The sequence below is a fragment of the Pantherophis guttatus genome, chromosome 4 (genome assembly GCF_059756535.1).
Source record: "Pantherophis guttatus breed Tessera chromosome 4, ASM5975653v1, whole genome shotgun sequence".
Lineage (NCBI taxonomy): Eukaryota > Metazoa > Chordata > Lepidosauria > Squamata > Colubridae > Pantherophis > Pantherophis guttatus.
The window spans coordinates 34,163,134-34,177,401 of NC_142066.1; the positions used below are offsets into that span (position 1 = coordinate 34,163,134).

At 37.6% G+C, this 14,268-nt stretch overlaps 1 protein-coding gene across 1 annotated transcript; it reads right to left on the reverse strand.

Moving 5' to 3' along the window:
- Positions 1–6,528: 6,528 nt before the first annotated feature.
- Positions 6,529–7,587, reverse strand: LOC117668678 (vomeronasal type-2 receptor 26-like). Its single transcript, XM_034422741.3, has one exon. It carries the CDS (start codon positions 7,585–7,587, stop codon positions 6,688–6,690), a length of 900 nt encoding a protein of 299 aa, XP_034278632.1. The 3' UTR covers positions 6,529–6,687.
- Between the last annotated feature and the right edge of the window lie 6,681 nt (positions 7,588–14,268).

Consider the following 14,268-nt stretch of genomic DNA (forward strand, 5'->3'; position numbering starts at 1 on the left):
GGACAGCCCCCTGGCCAAGAAACTATATAAAGGGAGCTGTCAACTGTGTTCATTGCTGGATTTGTCACTATGAAATAAAGAGCTGTTGTTCACACAGACCTGTCTCCTGTCTCCTCACTCACCCAACATAACACTGGCGATGAGGATGGGATCGAGTAGACAGGTAGCACCCAAAAAGAGCTGACAACCCACAATCCAGCCAGGCGGAAAGTCTGCCGAGCTGAGCATGACAACCACGATGTCCGCTTTTGCTTTGCCATCACCTTTGATTCCGCAAAGGAGAAGTGGGGATGTAACATGACCAGATTTGAATGCTTCCTTGAAGCCAACGATCTACAAGGGCTTTCCGATAATCAGAAGCGAGCCCTCTTCCTAAGCCACTGTGGCCCAGAAGTCTTCGATATGGTGAAGTCACTTTCTGAACCGACCCCAGTTCAATCGGTATCATGGCAGGTCTTACAGACCACACTGAAGTCACATTATGCCCCGGTACCATCTAAATTTGTGCAACGGTACGAGTTCCGGCAGAGGTTACAGCAAGAGGGAGAGCTAATCAGCGCTTATATGGCCGCCCTGAGCAAGGCCGCAATGCACTGCGAATACCGAGACCTTGATGATGCACTCCTAGAGCAACTCATCTGTGGCATTAGAGATATTCGGCAATGCTAACATCGCATTAGGCAAGACTAGAGCTCACGAGTTGTCCAACAAAGCCGCTGAGACCCTACAGTAACCCTGCAGAGAAGCTATCTGCCAGCGCTGTGGCCGCAAAGGACATCTGGAATGGGTGTGCAGGGCAACCCAGCCATCCAGCCAAAAACAAAGAGCTGTCACTAATCGTGCAGGCCAGCATCAGCCCTTCAGAAGAGCCTGGAGCATCCAGCCCAAGAAAGATGCATATTTTAAAACTCCAGAGGCTTTTCAAACACATATCGGCCAAGCGAACACCTTGCCAGAAAAGAAGCTGCATGTCACCGTTGAGATGGAGGGCGCTTCATGCAAGATGGAGATTGACACAGGCTTGTCCATAATGATCATGTCATGGGCCAAGCTCCACACAGCCCTTCCCAACTTTAAACGGCATCAACTGCAACACCAATGTCTGAAACTAAGAGACTATCAGGGAAATCGCATCCCTGTAGAAGGCTATGGCATGTTCTAGGTCAAGTTCGGCCAGCATAACAAATGACTGCCCCTCAGCAGGAGCGGGAGCCTCTCAAGCCTCCTCGGCCTAGACTGGTTTAAGGCTTTGGGAATGGGGGTCATCGGAATCAATGCTACCTGAAGCAGTTTACAGGACGACTTGCTACGAGAGTTCCAGGACTTATTCTCCTATTGTCTGGGCAAGTATGTGGGGACCCCAATATCCTTCAATATAGACCCTAGTGTAGCCCCCATCAGACTTAAGGCATGGTAAGTGCCCTTTGCACTCAAGCCAAAGATAGACTTAGAACTAGACAAGCTAATTAAACAAGGAATCTTAATTCCGGTGGACCATGATAAATGGGAAACACCAATTGTCACCTTGCTAAAGCCCGATGGGTCAGTCCGCATATGTGCTGACTACAAATGCACATTCAATAAAGCTCTCCAACAAAGTGCCTATCCTGTCCTCATTGTACAGCACCTCTTACATTTGCTGGGCCCTGGCAAGATCTTTGCTAAACTTGATCTTGCACAGGAGTACCAGCAGCTGCCAGTAAATGGTGCTACCGCAGAGGAACAGACTATTGTTATGCACAGAGGTGCCTTTAAATGTTCGAGACTACAGTTTGGAGTTAGCGTAGCCCCCTGGATATTTCAAAGTGTTATGGAGAGGCTGTTGCAGGGACTTCCAGGGGTAGTCCCATATTTTGACGACGTCCTAATCTCAGCAGCAGATGAAAAACAATTGGGGGACCGTTTATGGAAGGTGCTAACAATTTTTTGAGATGAGGGACTGCAAGTTAAACAAAAGAAGTGCAAGATAGCAGTACCCACCGTTGAGTTCTTAGGATATAAAATAGATGGGACAGGCATTCACCCAACTGAGAGCAAAATCTGGGCTATTAGGAACGCACCAACCCCTAAAAACAAGGCAGAGCTACAGGTGTTCCTTGGACTTTTATTTGTTTATTTATTTATTGGTTCGATTTATATGCCGCCCTTTTCCGGAGACTCAGGGTGGCTTACAATGCATTAAGCAATAGCCTTCATACTTTTGTATATACCTGCTTAGTAGGGCTTTCGCCCCCTCCCAAAGCGGTGTTCTTTTTTTATATATACAAAGTCAACTTATTGCCCCACAATCTGGGTCCTCATTTTACCTACCTCGAAAAGATGGAAGGCTGAATCAACCTTGAGCTTGGTGAGATTTGAACTTGCAGTAATTGCAGGCAGCTGGTGTTTTTTAATAGCACTTTAGTCTGCTGCGCCAGCAAGACTCTTGAATTTCTATTCCATATTTCTCAAAGATAAGGCAACCATAGCTGAGCCACTACATCTCTTGCTGGCAAAGAAGTCCCTGTGGGTTTGGGGCAAGGCAGAAGCAGGGGCATTCAAGGCTGTCAAGAAACTTCTATCTGCCGACAGCCTCCTAATACAGTATAATGAGCTGCTTCCCTTTGTATTGGTATGTGATGTGTTCCCATTTGGCATGGGGGCCATCTTGAGCCATAGACTACCGAATGGCCTAGAGGTGCCTATTGCCTATTTCTCCTGCACCCTGTCCAGCGCTGAAAGAAACTACAGCCAGCTGGACAGTGAGGCCCTAGCAGCTGTAGCAGGAGTAAAGAAATTCCACAAATACTTGTTCAAGCAGACCTTCAAGCTTGACCACCGACCTCTCCTGGGACTCTTGGCAGGAGACTGTCCCACGCCAATGGCCATGTCTCCTCGTTTGACTAGGTGGCCCTTTTCCTGGCCGCCTATTCCTACCGCCTCGTCCATCGCGCTGGCCAGAACCTCGGGCATGCCAATGCCCTCAGCAGATGCCCACTGCCAGACTTGCTGGAAGACCCAACCCTGGGAATGCCGATCCTGCTAATTGACTCTGTGGACTCGGGGCCTCTCACTTCTGCAGAAGTGGCAAGTGCCTCTACTAGAGATCATGTATTAAGGACTGTGATTGGCTGGGTGCATAGGGGATGGCCAGCTGGTACTGTGAGTACAGAATTTAAACCATTTGTGAACAAACAGAACAAACAGTCAACTCAAGGGGGGTGTCTATTGTAGGGTGATCGTGTTGTTGTACCTCATTGTCTATGGGGAAAAGTGTTGGAAAACTTAAATGTGGAGCACCTTCATCGTAAGGATGAAGGGGTTGACAAGGAGTTACATATGGTGGCCTAAAATGGATGACTGCATCACCGAATGGGTTGCTAAGTGTCTCCCCTGCCAGGAGTCTAGGCCTGCTTCCCCTACAGCCCCAGTATGGGGTTGGGAACATCCCCAGGGCCCCTGGTCACAAATTCATATTGATTTCACAGGACCATTTCATGGGCAAACCTTCCTCATAATTGTAGATGCCTACTCAAAATGGCGCGAAATAGTCTTAATGCATTCTACCACTACAGAAGCCATCATCAAGGCCCTCCAAAAACTATTTGCAATGCACAGACTACCAGATGTCCTGGTATCTGACAATGGGCCACAACTCACTTCCACACAATTCAAAGGCTATCTGGCTGAAAATGGGGTCCCGCATGCTCTCACCGCACCTTTCCATCTGGCTAGCAATGGGCTGGTTGAAAGGTTCATGAGAGCTGCCAAAGAAGCCCTAGCCAGACTAGGCGCTGCAGACTGGCAAGCCAGGATTGACACCTTTCTGCTGCCCAGCATGTAATTTCCTGCATGGCCACAGGGCGAAGCCCGGCCGAGCTGTTAATGGGCCAGAGGCTCCACTTTATTTTGGATAGACTACATCCAAATTACTCCCTAGATCAGTATAGGGAAAGCGAGGGGAAAACCAGAGAGTTTGTTAGTGGGACACCAGTGTTCACTAGAAACTATGGGGAAGGTCCCCTTTGGTGGCAGGAAAAATTGCTGAAATCACTGGCCCAAAATCAGTGGGTAGACATGGGAGATGGAAGAGTCTGGCGCAGGCACATAGACCAACTTAGAAAACGCCTGGCCCAAGCAGGCCCAGACGAGCAAAACAACCAAAAAAGTCCAGTCCCTGACTCACAAACAATTTTTCTGGCAGCTGACTCGAGCCCGAAGTGGTCGGAGAACTTACTGGAGGACTTCGGTGTGCAGCACCGCCCTCTCGAGAAGACTGTCCCAGCCGAAGAAAACAACACCCCAAAAATAATCCAGGAGGTTCCATTGGTTGGGCTGGAAGAGACAAAGAATCCCTCCGACCAGCCCAGAACTCCGCCTCAGACTGAGCTGCGCAGGTCCACTAGGATCAGGGAACGTCCTAGTCACCTGCGCGATTACATATGTAAATAAGTTGCCTAAGTGCCTTCTGGGAAGGGAGGGGTTTTATGTATTAACCTTTGGAAGAAAAATTAAGTGGGAAAACACTCGATGTTGATTGGACAGCCCCCTGGCCAAGAAACTGATTCTATCCCTCTATTAATAAAACCTAGAACTGTGTTGACTTTTTTGGCATTTGTAGCACAGTTCTGGTTCATATTTAAGGGATTGTCCACTAGAACGCCAAGATCTCTCTCACAGTTACTACTATTGAGTGAGGTACAACTTATGCTGTACCTGTGCATTTGGTTTTTCTTGCCTAAATGTAGATCTTTACTTTTTTTACCATTGAATTTCATTTTGTTAGATAGAACCCGATATTCAAGTTTGTCAAGAACCTTCTGAATCTTAAGCCTATCTTCTGGACTGTTGGCTATTCCTGACAGTTTGGTGTCATCTGCAAATTTAATGAGTTCCCCATTTACTGTATCCCTTCATCCAAATCATTCATGAAGATGTATATGTATACTGAAAAGTTAAACAAATATCAGAAACGTAACCAATGTGACAGTATTTTTTACCATTTATTGTGGATCTTTAAAATTACTAAGAAATATTAGGATCAAGTTGGTTTGCTGATCCAGAAGATTCTTAATGCTGATGTACAATTGAAACCATAATTTTTTATTTTAGGATTGATAAAACAGACTGAAAGAAAATAAGGGACTGGTTCTTATATATGAAAGGCTTCTATAAGCACAAAGAGGTGAACTCCAACAATGAAAGATTGGATCATGAACTTAATGGAATTACCAGAGATGGCAAAATTGTTGCTTGATTTGATTGCTTTTCTTTCTGCATGATTTATATTTCTTCCTTGATAAAAATAAAAACCAAATCTTGACTTTGGGATTTGATGATTAAATGTTTTGACTATAGTATTATGGTGCATTGTTAGAGTTTAAAAGACATACATTTTATTTTATGTATTTTTATATTTTATATACTTATATATACTTATGGAATTGTTATGATTCACTTATGGATTATTTATTTTATTTAGGCTAAAAGATAATGATATTATGTACACTTTTATTCTTAGATTGTTTGATATGAATACTTAATATATTTTAATTTTATATCAGTTTTTGTTAGACTAAAATAAGAGTGTATTATATCTTATAATTGTATCCATATTGAAGAGAGTTTTTGTTGTTGTTTTGTGACTTAAAATTTTTGCTGTTGTTTCACCTCCCTACTTATCCGTTTTGGTTATAATTTTATATTTTAATCTTTTGTCATTCAAATTTAATAAAATTCTGCATCTAAAAAAGTTTTGCTCTTTTTCTTAGAGTACAATTCTTTCTGCCCTACTTTAGTCATTCCTTAACTTGAACTCTTTTCTGAAAAAGATGAATCTATATATTCCTTTAAAAATACCTCAGGTAATCCATTCAGAGAAATGGCAAATATTTTATTTTAAATACTAAATTGAAAATACACATTTTGAACAGGCAGGAAATTGAAAAAGAAGAATTGCATTATTGTTTGAATCATTGGTTTCTTTTTGGTTTCTACTATCCTTCAGCTCGGGTGTCAAAATAATTTTGTAGCATTTTGGTAAAAATATATAACCCAGCAGTTCAGCAGTGGAAAACAGCATGAAGAAAACCTCCACAGCTATTGGGTATTCTCTCTTAATGTCAAGGTAAATTGGAACAATGGATAGCCAAACACTGCACAAGGACAAAATATTGCAACTAGTCAATTTAGGTTGTTGAAAGTACTAGATAGCTTTTTGGCTCAAAGAACCACTATAAAACCTAAACTCATGAAATCCAGCATACAGTAAAGCATAACAAATGAAACTTCATTATATTTTTGCATATTTTTTCCAATTTTGAATGTATGTCAATACCTAGAAAGGTGGAAGAAGTTGACAACTACACAATACAATTACTTGAAAAAGAAACAGAAAAGAACAACGTAGATTTTCAGTCACTGGCCATGAAAGTTAGAATTACTGTTTTGTAGAAAGCCCCTATTCTAACAAAAATTACTTACCAGCAATAAAAGCTACAAATCAACAAAAATAGCTGCTTCTAGTTTTCTAAAAATTCAGCAATACTAATCTATTTAGTAACAGCTATGGATTATGGGATATTTTCCATTTATTTATTACCTCACAAAATAATACATGAGAGATGAATATAAATGATACAGATAATGCATATATCAAACAAGGAATAATAAAAGACAAATATTAGAAGTATTTTTGTGTGTTTATTACTATCTTTTTCGCATAATAAGTTGCTCTCTGTTATTTAACTCTGGCCTAACAATGATTACATAACATTTTGGGAAATATATACAAATCAGAAACCCAGCACTTGAGGTCAAAATGGAGAAAACCTCCACAGCCACCATGTATTTGCTTTTGGTGCTCAGGTAGGAAGGAACAAAGGAGAGCCACACACTGCAGAAGATCAACGTGCTGAATGTGAGACATTTGGCCTCATTAAAACTGCTGGGGAGATTCCTGGAGAAAAAAGCTACTGTGAAACTGGCAGCTGCCAGAAAACCCATGTATCCCAGGACACAGTAGAACATGGTAGCTGAACCTTCATTGCACTGCAATACAATTTTTTCAATTTCTGAATGAGTGTCAACTTCAGGGAAAGGGGGAAATGTGAGGAGCCATACTGTACAGATGCCTGTCTGAATCAGGGAACAAGTAAGAACAATGGATGTGGCCGAGCCTTTTCCTACCCATTTCTTCATTCTGGATCCTGGCTTCATGGCCATAAAAGCTAGAACCACAGTGATGGTTTTTGCCAGAACAGAAGATACGGCCACTGTGAAGATGATGCCAAAGCTAATTTGTTGGAGAAGACATAAAATATTTCCAGGTGCAACAAGGAATTGCAGTGAGCACAGGAAGCAGAGGAGGAGGGAGATGAGAAGAACATACGTGAAATTTCGGTTATTGGCCTTAACAATGGGAGTATGGTGATATTTCAAAACTGTTGCCAGCACTCCAAAAGTGCAGAAAGAAAGAGAAAGTGCCAGAATGACTAAGGTTATCCCCATTGGTTCTTCATAGGATAAGAAAGATATTTTCTTTGGAAGACATGAATCTTTGTCCTTGCTTGGATATTGTTCTTCTGGACATTTAGAACAATCCTGCATATCTGGAATTTAAGAATATAATTTTTCAGTCACCAATATATATACACATCTACTTAATTATTTTATCTTTGTAATATAATAAAGAAAAAATGAACCAAACAGAAATACAAACAAAATAGAAATACAATATCGACAAAAATACATAACAAATTATTTTGAAAAATTAGAATGATAGTATAAAACAAAGAACAACAGGACAGAGTAATAATGATATTACAATATACTTTGATACCCTATGCTGCTATTGTATATCTAATTTTCTACTGTGGCATAATTGAGTTAGTAAAGAGAATTTAGAATGGTTGTCAGCTGCCACTTCACTCTTGCTTCACTATCACTTCATGCCGGACTGCTATAAACCTAGTGGGGAGGAGGGAGATTTCCAGAGACATGAAACTCACTGTATCTCCTGAGGCACAGCTCTCAAGTTTGGATGGATGGGAAATAGATGTGTATCAGTCTCTACTTGACATGTCCATTTTAAAAACATCTTTTTTGAATTCCATTGGATATGAGACCCAGCGTGGAGAAAGCTCCTAAGGGAAGGAAGAATTTGACTTGAAAGGTTTCTGTACACAATTTTCAGTTCTGAAAATCTTGCACTAGTGTAATTCACTTGATTTCTAGTAAGCTATACCTTTCTCACCAAATGGAGTTAAGGATCATTTTTATTCAGAAGATCAGACTGAGGCAGTTCAGAAAATGCTTTTTCTTTTCTTAAAAGATCCCTTTTCATGTTTATTATGGTGTTCTTATGCTTTGTCTGCCCTTTTTATTTGTTTGTTTGTTCTATCCGACAGGCATAAAATTTGCTACATAATTGTCATTGAGCTTAGCTAATATTTTAACTGAGGAAGTGTATGGATCCTGGATCTCTGTGGCTGGAATTGGAATACATGCAGTTGTTAAGGGTTCATTTGCTTTATTTATTCTGTTTTGGTTTTTAATTTAATATTACATTGTGCCACAAATATTATCTTATATAAGACAGATGAGCATGTAAGCTTCTAAATAAATAAAATAGAATAAAACCATATAAATGTTCATATTCACAAATAAAACAGAGGTTATAGTGGATAGTTTCTACCATAATTAAAGAAAGAAGAGAAGCCAAATCAGTAGTGTTATTTTTGGCCAAATCTATTAATTGCTTGAATTATTTTGTAAACTATATCAAGATAGTATTTAATATATAGAAATAGGCATGCTAACAGAATAACAGAGTTGGAAGGAACCTTTGAAGTCTTGTAGTTCAACCCCTACCTCAAGCATCAGACCCTATTTAAATTCAGACAAGTGGTTGCCAATCTCTTCTTAAAAATTTCTAGTGTTGGAGCACCCACAATTTCTGAAAGCAAGCCATTCCAGTGATTAATTATTCTAACTGCCAGGAATTTTCTTCTTGTATCCTTATATCATCTTTCCTTGATTAGTTTCCATCCATTGCTTTCTGTTCTGCCTCAAAGTGCTTTTGAGAATAGGTTGACCCTCTCATCTTTGTGGTAGTCCCTTATTTATTTTATTTATTTATTTATAATTAAATTTATATACCGCCCTACTCCCGAAGGACTCAGGGCGGTGAACAGCCAGAAAGTAAAATATACATAATACAAACGTTAAAACCATTTAAAATACATTAAATACATTTAAAATACCATTTAAAATACATTGGCCAGATTTAAAACACCCCAATTATAAAACCAATTTAAAAACAATTTAAAAAGAGATTGGAGTACTGCTATCATTGAGAGCTTAGGCACTGGAGACAAATTCCTTGTGTGTCCAATCACACTTAGCCAACAAATAATATTCTATCATGTCATATGTATTCCTTTTCATTAAATTAGATATACCCAATTCCTGAAGCCATTCTTCATATGTTTTACACTCCAGCCTCCTAATCATCTTTGTTATTCTTCTCTGTACTGTTTCCAGTCTCAACATTTTTTATATTGTGGTGACCAAAACTGGATTCAATATAAAGTCTAAATAAATTAATAAACAAGTAAATAAACATGTAAGTATTCTCTGCAATTACATGTACTATGTTAAATCCTGGTTTGGTTTTACAATGTTAAGATGAATTTTGCTCACAATGCTTCTTACCCTTTTGTCTTGAAATTTTCTCTTTGGAGCATGGAAAACAATCATGACAGCAAAATGGCTTCCCTTCCTGTTTTTTCTTGAAATAACCAGGAAGGCGGCTCTCAGTACACACAGAATCAGGTATGGTCTGCTCAAAAGGTGAAATAAAGTTAGCATTCAATCAGGTGTTTTATGAAAGAATTAAAATATCATGATCAATTGACATTTTAAAAAGAAGACTCTAATTGTGATGTTTTTTCTCATCAACATCATCATCAAAATTATTCAATAATGATTTTTTCCTCTGTTCTAATAGTAGAAGTTATGTAATCTTGTTTCTTCTAAGCTGGAAACATACTGAAGTTATAGCTAAAATATTTTTTTCTAGTCATTTTACATACTTTATATGCTAATGCAATGATCTGACATATAATGAAGGCATTTACAAGAAAGTGGTATGTAGGTGAAGACGAGCTAAAAGAGAGCATACTCAAAAGAAATCACAATTTTAAATGAAAATGCAGTGACAGCTTGGTCTCTTGAGCCTGCTTCAGGATTGAACCACACCAAACTACTTGTAGACCCAAATTTTGGTTTGCAACAGATTTTTCAGATCACAGTTTCTTCTTCTGTCTAAGGTTTGCAACTGCTGTCAAACCCAAAATCTGAATGGACACATTTCGAAGAGGAAACATTTAATTCTTTCTATCCTTCTTTGCCAGTTAAACATGAAATTGTTACAGGATGAAAATGATTATTATAGTGGGATCTGGCCTTCATGAGAAAGAAATTAAAGCTTCTGAAAACCTGTTCTCAGAATATGATAATATTTCAATCAAAGTTTATGTAGAATTTAAATAATGGAAGTCAAAAACTAAATCTGGTGGCATGTTTATGGAAGCAGCCAGTAGGATCATCTCTCCTCACCACATCCACCACTGGAACTAACTACTCAGAAAGCAATGTCTCCAAGCCACAATTCCTGCAGGTATTCCAGGAGGATTATATGGTTTCATGTATATTTTTAATAATGGAAGAAATAATCTCATTGCCAATTACTGCTGTAGAATGATTAGAATAATTATTTTTATTCAATCATTATCAATCTTTTTAGCCTGATTTTTTTGAAAATCTTATTATACAATTCCTCCCCTACATTCAATAAAGACAATTTGGCTCATTGATTATTATACAATAATAGAGAATACAAACTAATATTATGTGGGGATTCAACAAGCATACTTGACATTGAATCTGAACTAATTCATTTTGGTAGTCTTTCAACTTCTTTTCAACTTCTATTTATTTCTTCTAAATGTTGAGTTGCTTTTCAAATAAATCAGCAACTTTTAAACTTTCCTTTTAAACTTTTTACTGGATATCGTATGCTTTATCCTGAAATACCTTTCTATGAAGGGTATTTCAAATAGCTTGTGCCATAAAAAAAGTTCAAAATCTTTATTTTAAGTTTATACTTAAATACTTTAAGTTATTGTTGGGTAACATCCCATCATGCAAGCAAAAATATCAGAGCATACTTGGTTGAAAGCACTGTGCCAGGTGATGACTTCAGCATGAATGGTGAATTTTTCCTTTTCAACCCAGGGATCCAGTTTCCCCACTTTCACTCGATGGAAGGATTGGTTGGGAAATGTAACCCAGTTTATAATATCAATTCCAACTATCAATTCCCTTCTGTGATTGAAGAGAATCTTATCCCCAGCACTATTATTAAATGAGACCCTTTTCAGGAACTGGTAGAGCTGAATATGATTGAATACACAAAGTGTAAAAAAACAAACAAACCAAGATCAGTAATTAATACATTATTTTTACATCAACTGCTGCAATGTTCTATTTGCAGATATTCTATTTGCCCTGAACATTTGATACATCACTCTGTTGTATAACTCTGGGACTCACTGACAACTCTTCATACTCCTCATTCTCCCACAGAGAAACACCTTCTTGTATGCCATTTCATTCAAAATCATTACAACAATTTCAACATAATTATTTTTTTATAAATAAACAAAAAATAAATGTGATTTCAAATCCTTTTCCCAGCACTGTTATTAAAAATTTTCAAAAACTGATGGAGCAGAATATAAATGAATATACATATCTAGGTAAGAAAACAGAATCAGTAATGGTTCAATAATTTTGTAATGCTAAAACAATACAATATATAAATTGTAATGCTAAAATATAATATATAAAAATATAAACTATAAACCCAACTTAGTTGAGAAGCTGAAAGAAAAAAGCATAATTTCCTGCCTCTGTGGGGAGACCTGTTTCTTATCTAGCAAATAATATTATCTTCGATCAATATTATTTCAAAACTGAAGAAACAGCAACCAACAGCAACCAGATGAAACCTGGAGCACTGCGCTAGCCTTCTAAAATCTATGACATTGTTAATAAGTCAATTTTATCTTTATTTTTTAAAATTTTACTTTTTTCAATTCTTGGTTAGAAAAGGTTTATTTCTTACTTTCTTCATATTAACAGCTTTTATATGTGTCTTTTGTGAAATAGAGCTAAGTATAAACAAACCAGTTAAATGATTTCCTTTTACATTAAGGATTTTCATACCGATATTTCCTGACTGAGATGTTCCTATCTCAATATATCAGATCCAGCAAATCTTTGAAACTTCTCTCATGCAGAAGTATATAAAAAAGAAAACCCTGTATGTAAATAAAAGGCATGGCAATATTAAGTCCCACTTGTTGCATTACCCTCTTTTAATCATGACATCCAAAGTTCCATTGAACTTCTCCACTAAACCACTTTTTGATCATTCTGATGGAGTACATGGAAGAAGCCTCCTCAAAGAAAATTGCTAAAATGAAGACCTCAGGAATCAGGTGCACCTTGGGCAACACTGGAAATATTACCAGTGGCAAATCTTTTCCTTACCAGAACAGCAAGATTGGTGTATTTGTGTATGTGTGCATGTTCCCAAATCCAGCCATTATTATTCTACTAATTTTATTATATTTCTCTTTTTAATGTAAGATGTCCTGGATTCAGAAAATAAAGTGAGTGAGTGAAGTGAGATGTTTATCATTCTATCAAGAATAGTCCATAGTTTCCACATTATTTCTGATGAGAAAAGAGTTGCTGAATTCATCAGATGCACAATAACTGAATCTATTGTCATAAAAAGATTACTTAAATCCTGATTTGGCTGATTTACATCACTGGGGTTTAAAGTTCACTTCCCCGGGATAGCTAGTTTCAGAGACCAAAAGACTAAGTTTATACAATTTCTCATAATGTGTCTTGAGCTGGTTGATTATCCCAAAATGATTATTTCCATTCACTGGATTGAAGTTTCTATTTGTTAAGCAATAGATATTAAAAAGCATCTTCTTTTTGTTCTTATGTTTCTGCTCCTTGGCAAGTATTATAGATTTTCCATAATTTGCTACCATGGAATTCAATAAAATTATGGAATTCAATAAAATTCCATAAATTCCATTAAAGCAAATTTCTATACCATCAATTTGATGATATGTTAAGAGTATAGCATATATATAAGATTTTTATGGATACAATGCTGTTTTGGGCTGAGAAGCAGAAAATATTGGTTGTATTTTAATGTGTAAGCAAAAGAGGAATCTGAAAATTAGTGTAACAAAGAATACAATACTTGTGTTTGACTGGGCAATGAAGTGAAAAATTTCACATCATGCACAGTATATAACTGGAAAATACCTAGAGCAGGGAGATGTAATTACAATTCATGCCAAAGATGAGAATCAGACTAAAATATAAAACATTCATGTGTTGCTAGGAATGTAGTACATAGTCTGAATATTTATGGAAAGAAAAATATACAATTACTATGCATAAGAGCATCTTACTTGTTATATGGAAAGGACAGTTAAGTGATTATGCTAAAACAGGACTCAAGTGAAGTGTTGTCGAATGAACTGGATTAAATTCCAGAACAAAATACTAAATTAAACATAATTTGGCAGATTGAGAATAAGTGAGTTGAATTACAGAACAAATTTATTAAGAAGAGTGAATGGAGAGAGGAAGGGGAAGACATTTTGTGGAGAGAGTTGATAAGATACTTAAAAAGAGAAAGCTAAGGGTAGCTGAAGAACAACAAGCATTGCATGAAGCAGTACATGAACCTGGGTAGAAGCTGGGTGGGTTTTAAATTTTAAATTTAAATTTGATTTATATGCTGCCCTTCTCCGGAGACTCAGGGCGGCTTACAATGCGCTAAGCAATGGATTTGAAGGATAGAAAAGTATAAAATGATATCGTTTGTGTAAACTAGATTTACTTATGTCCCCCATTTGTATTGTATCATCCCTTTATTTCCTTGGTTATACTTGATTTGTATCAAAGAGTAAATTGTGTATGCGTGCAGATTTACATATTGAGTGAGAAGAAGGAATCAGCATTTAGTACCTGCTATGGCTGTTGCTCCTGAATATTCCGTTTTTCTCTTTTCCACCACATTCCTTTGTGTTTTTGTTCAATATGCATGGCATGTAAAGCATGAGCTACAATATACACAGCATTATATATATTGTAACTTTGTCCAGTCATGCTCATTTCATAAAAAGC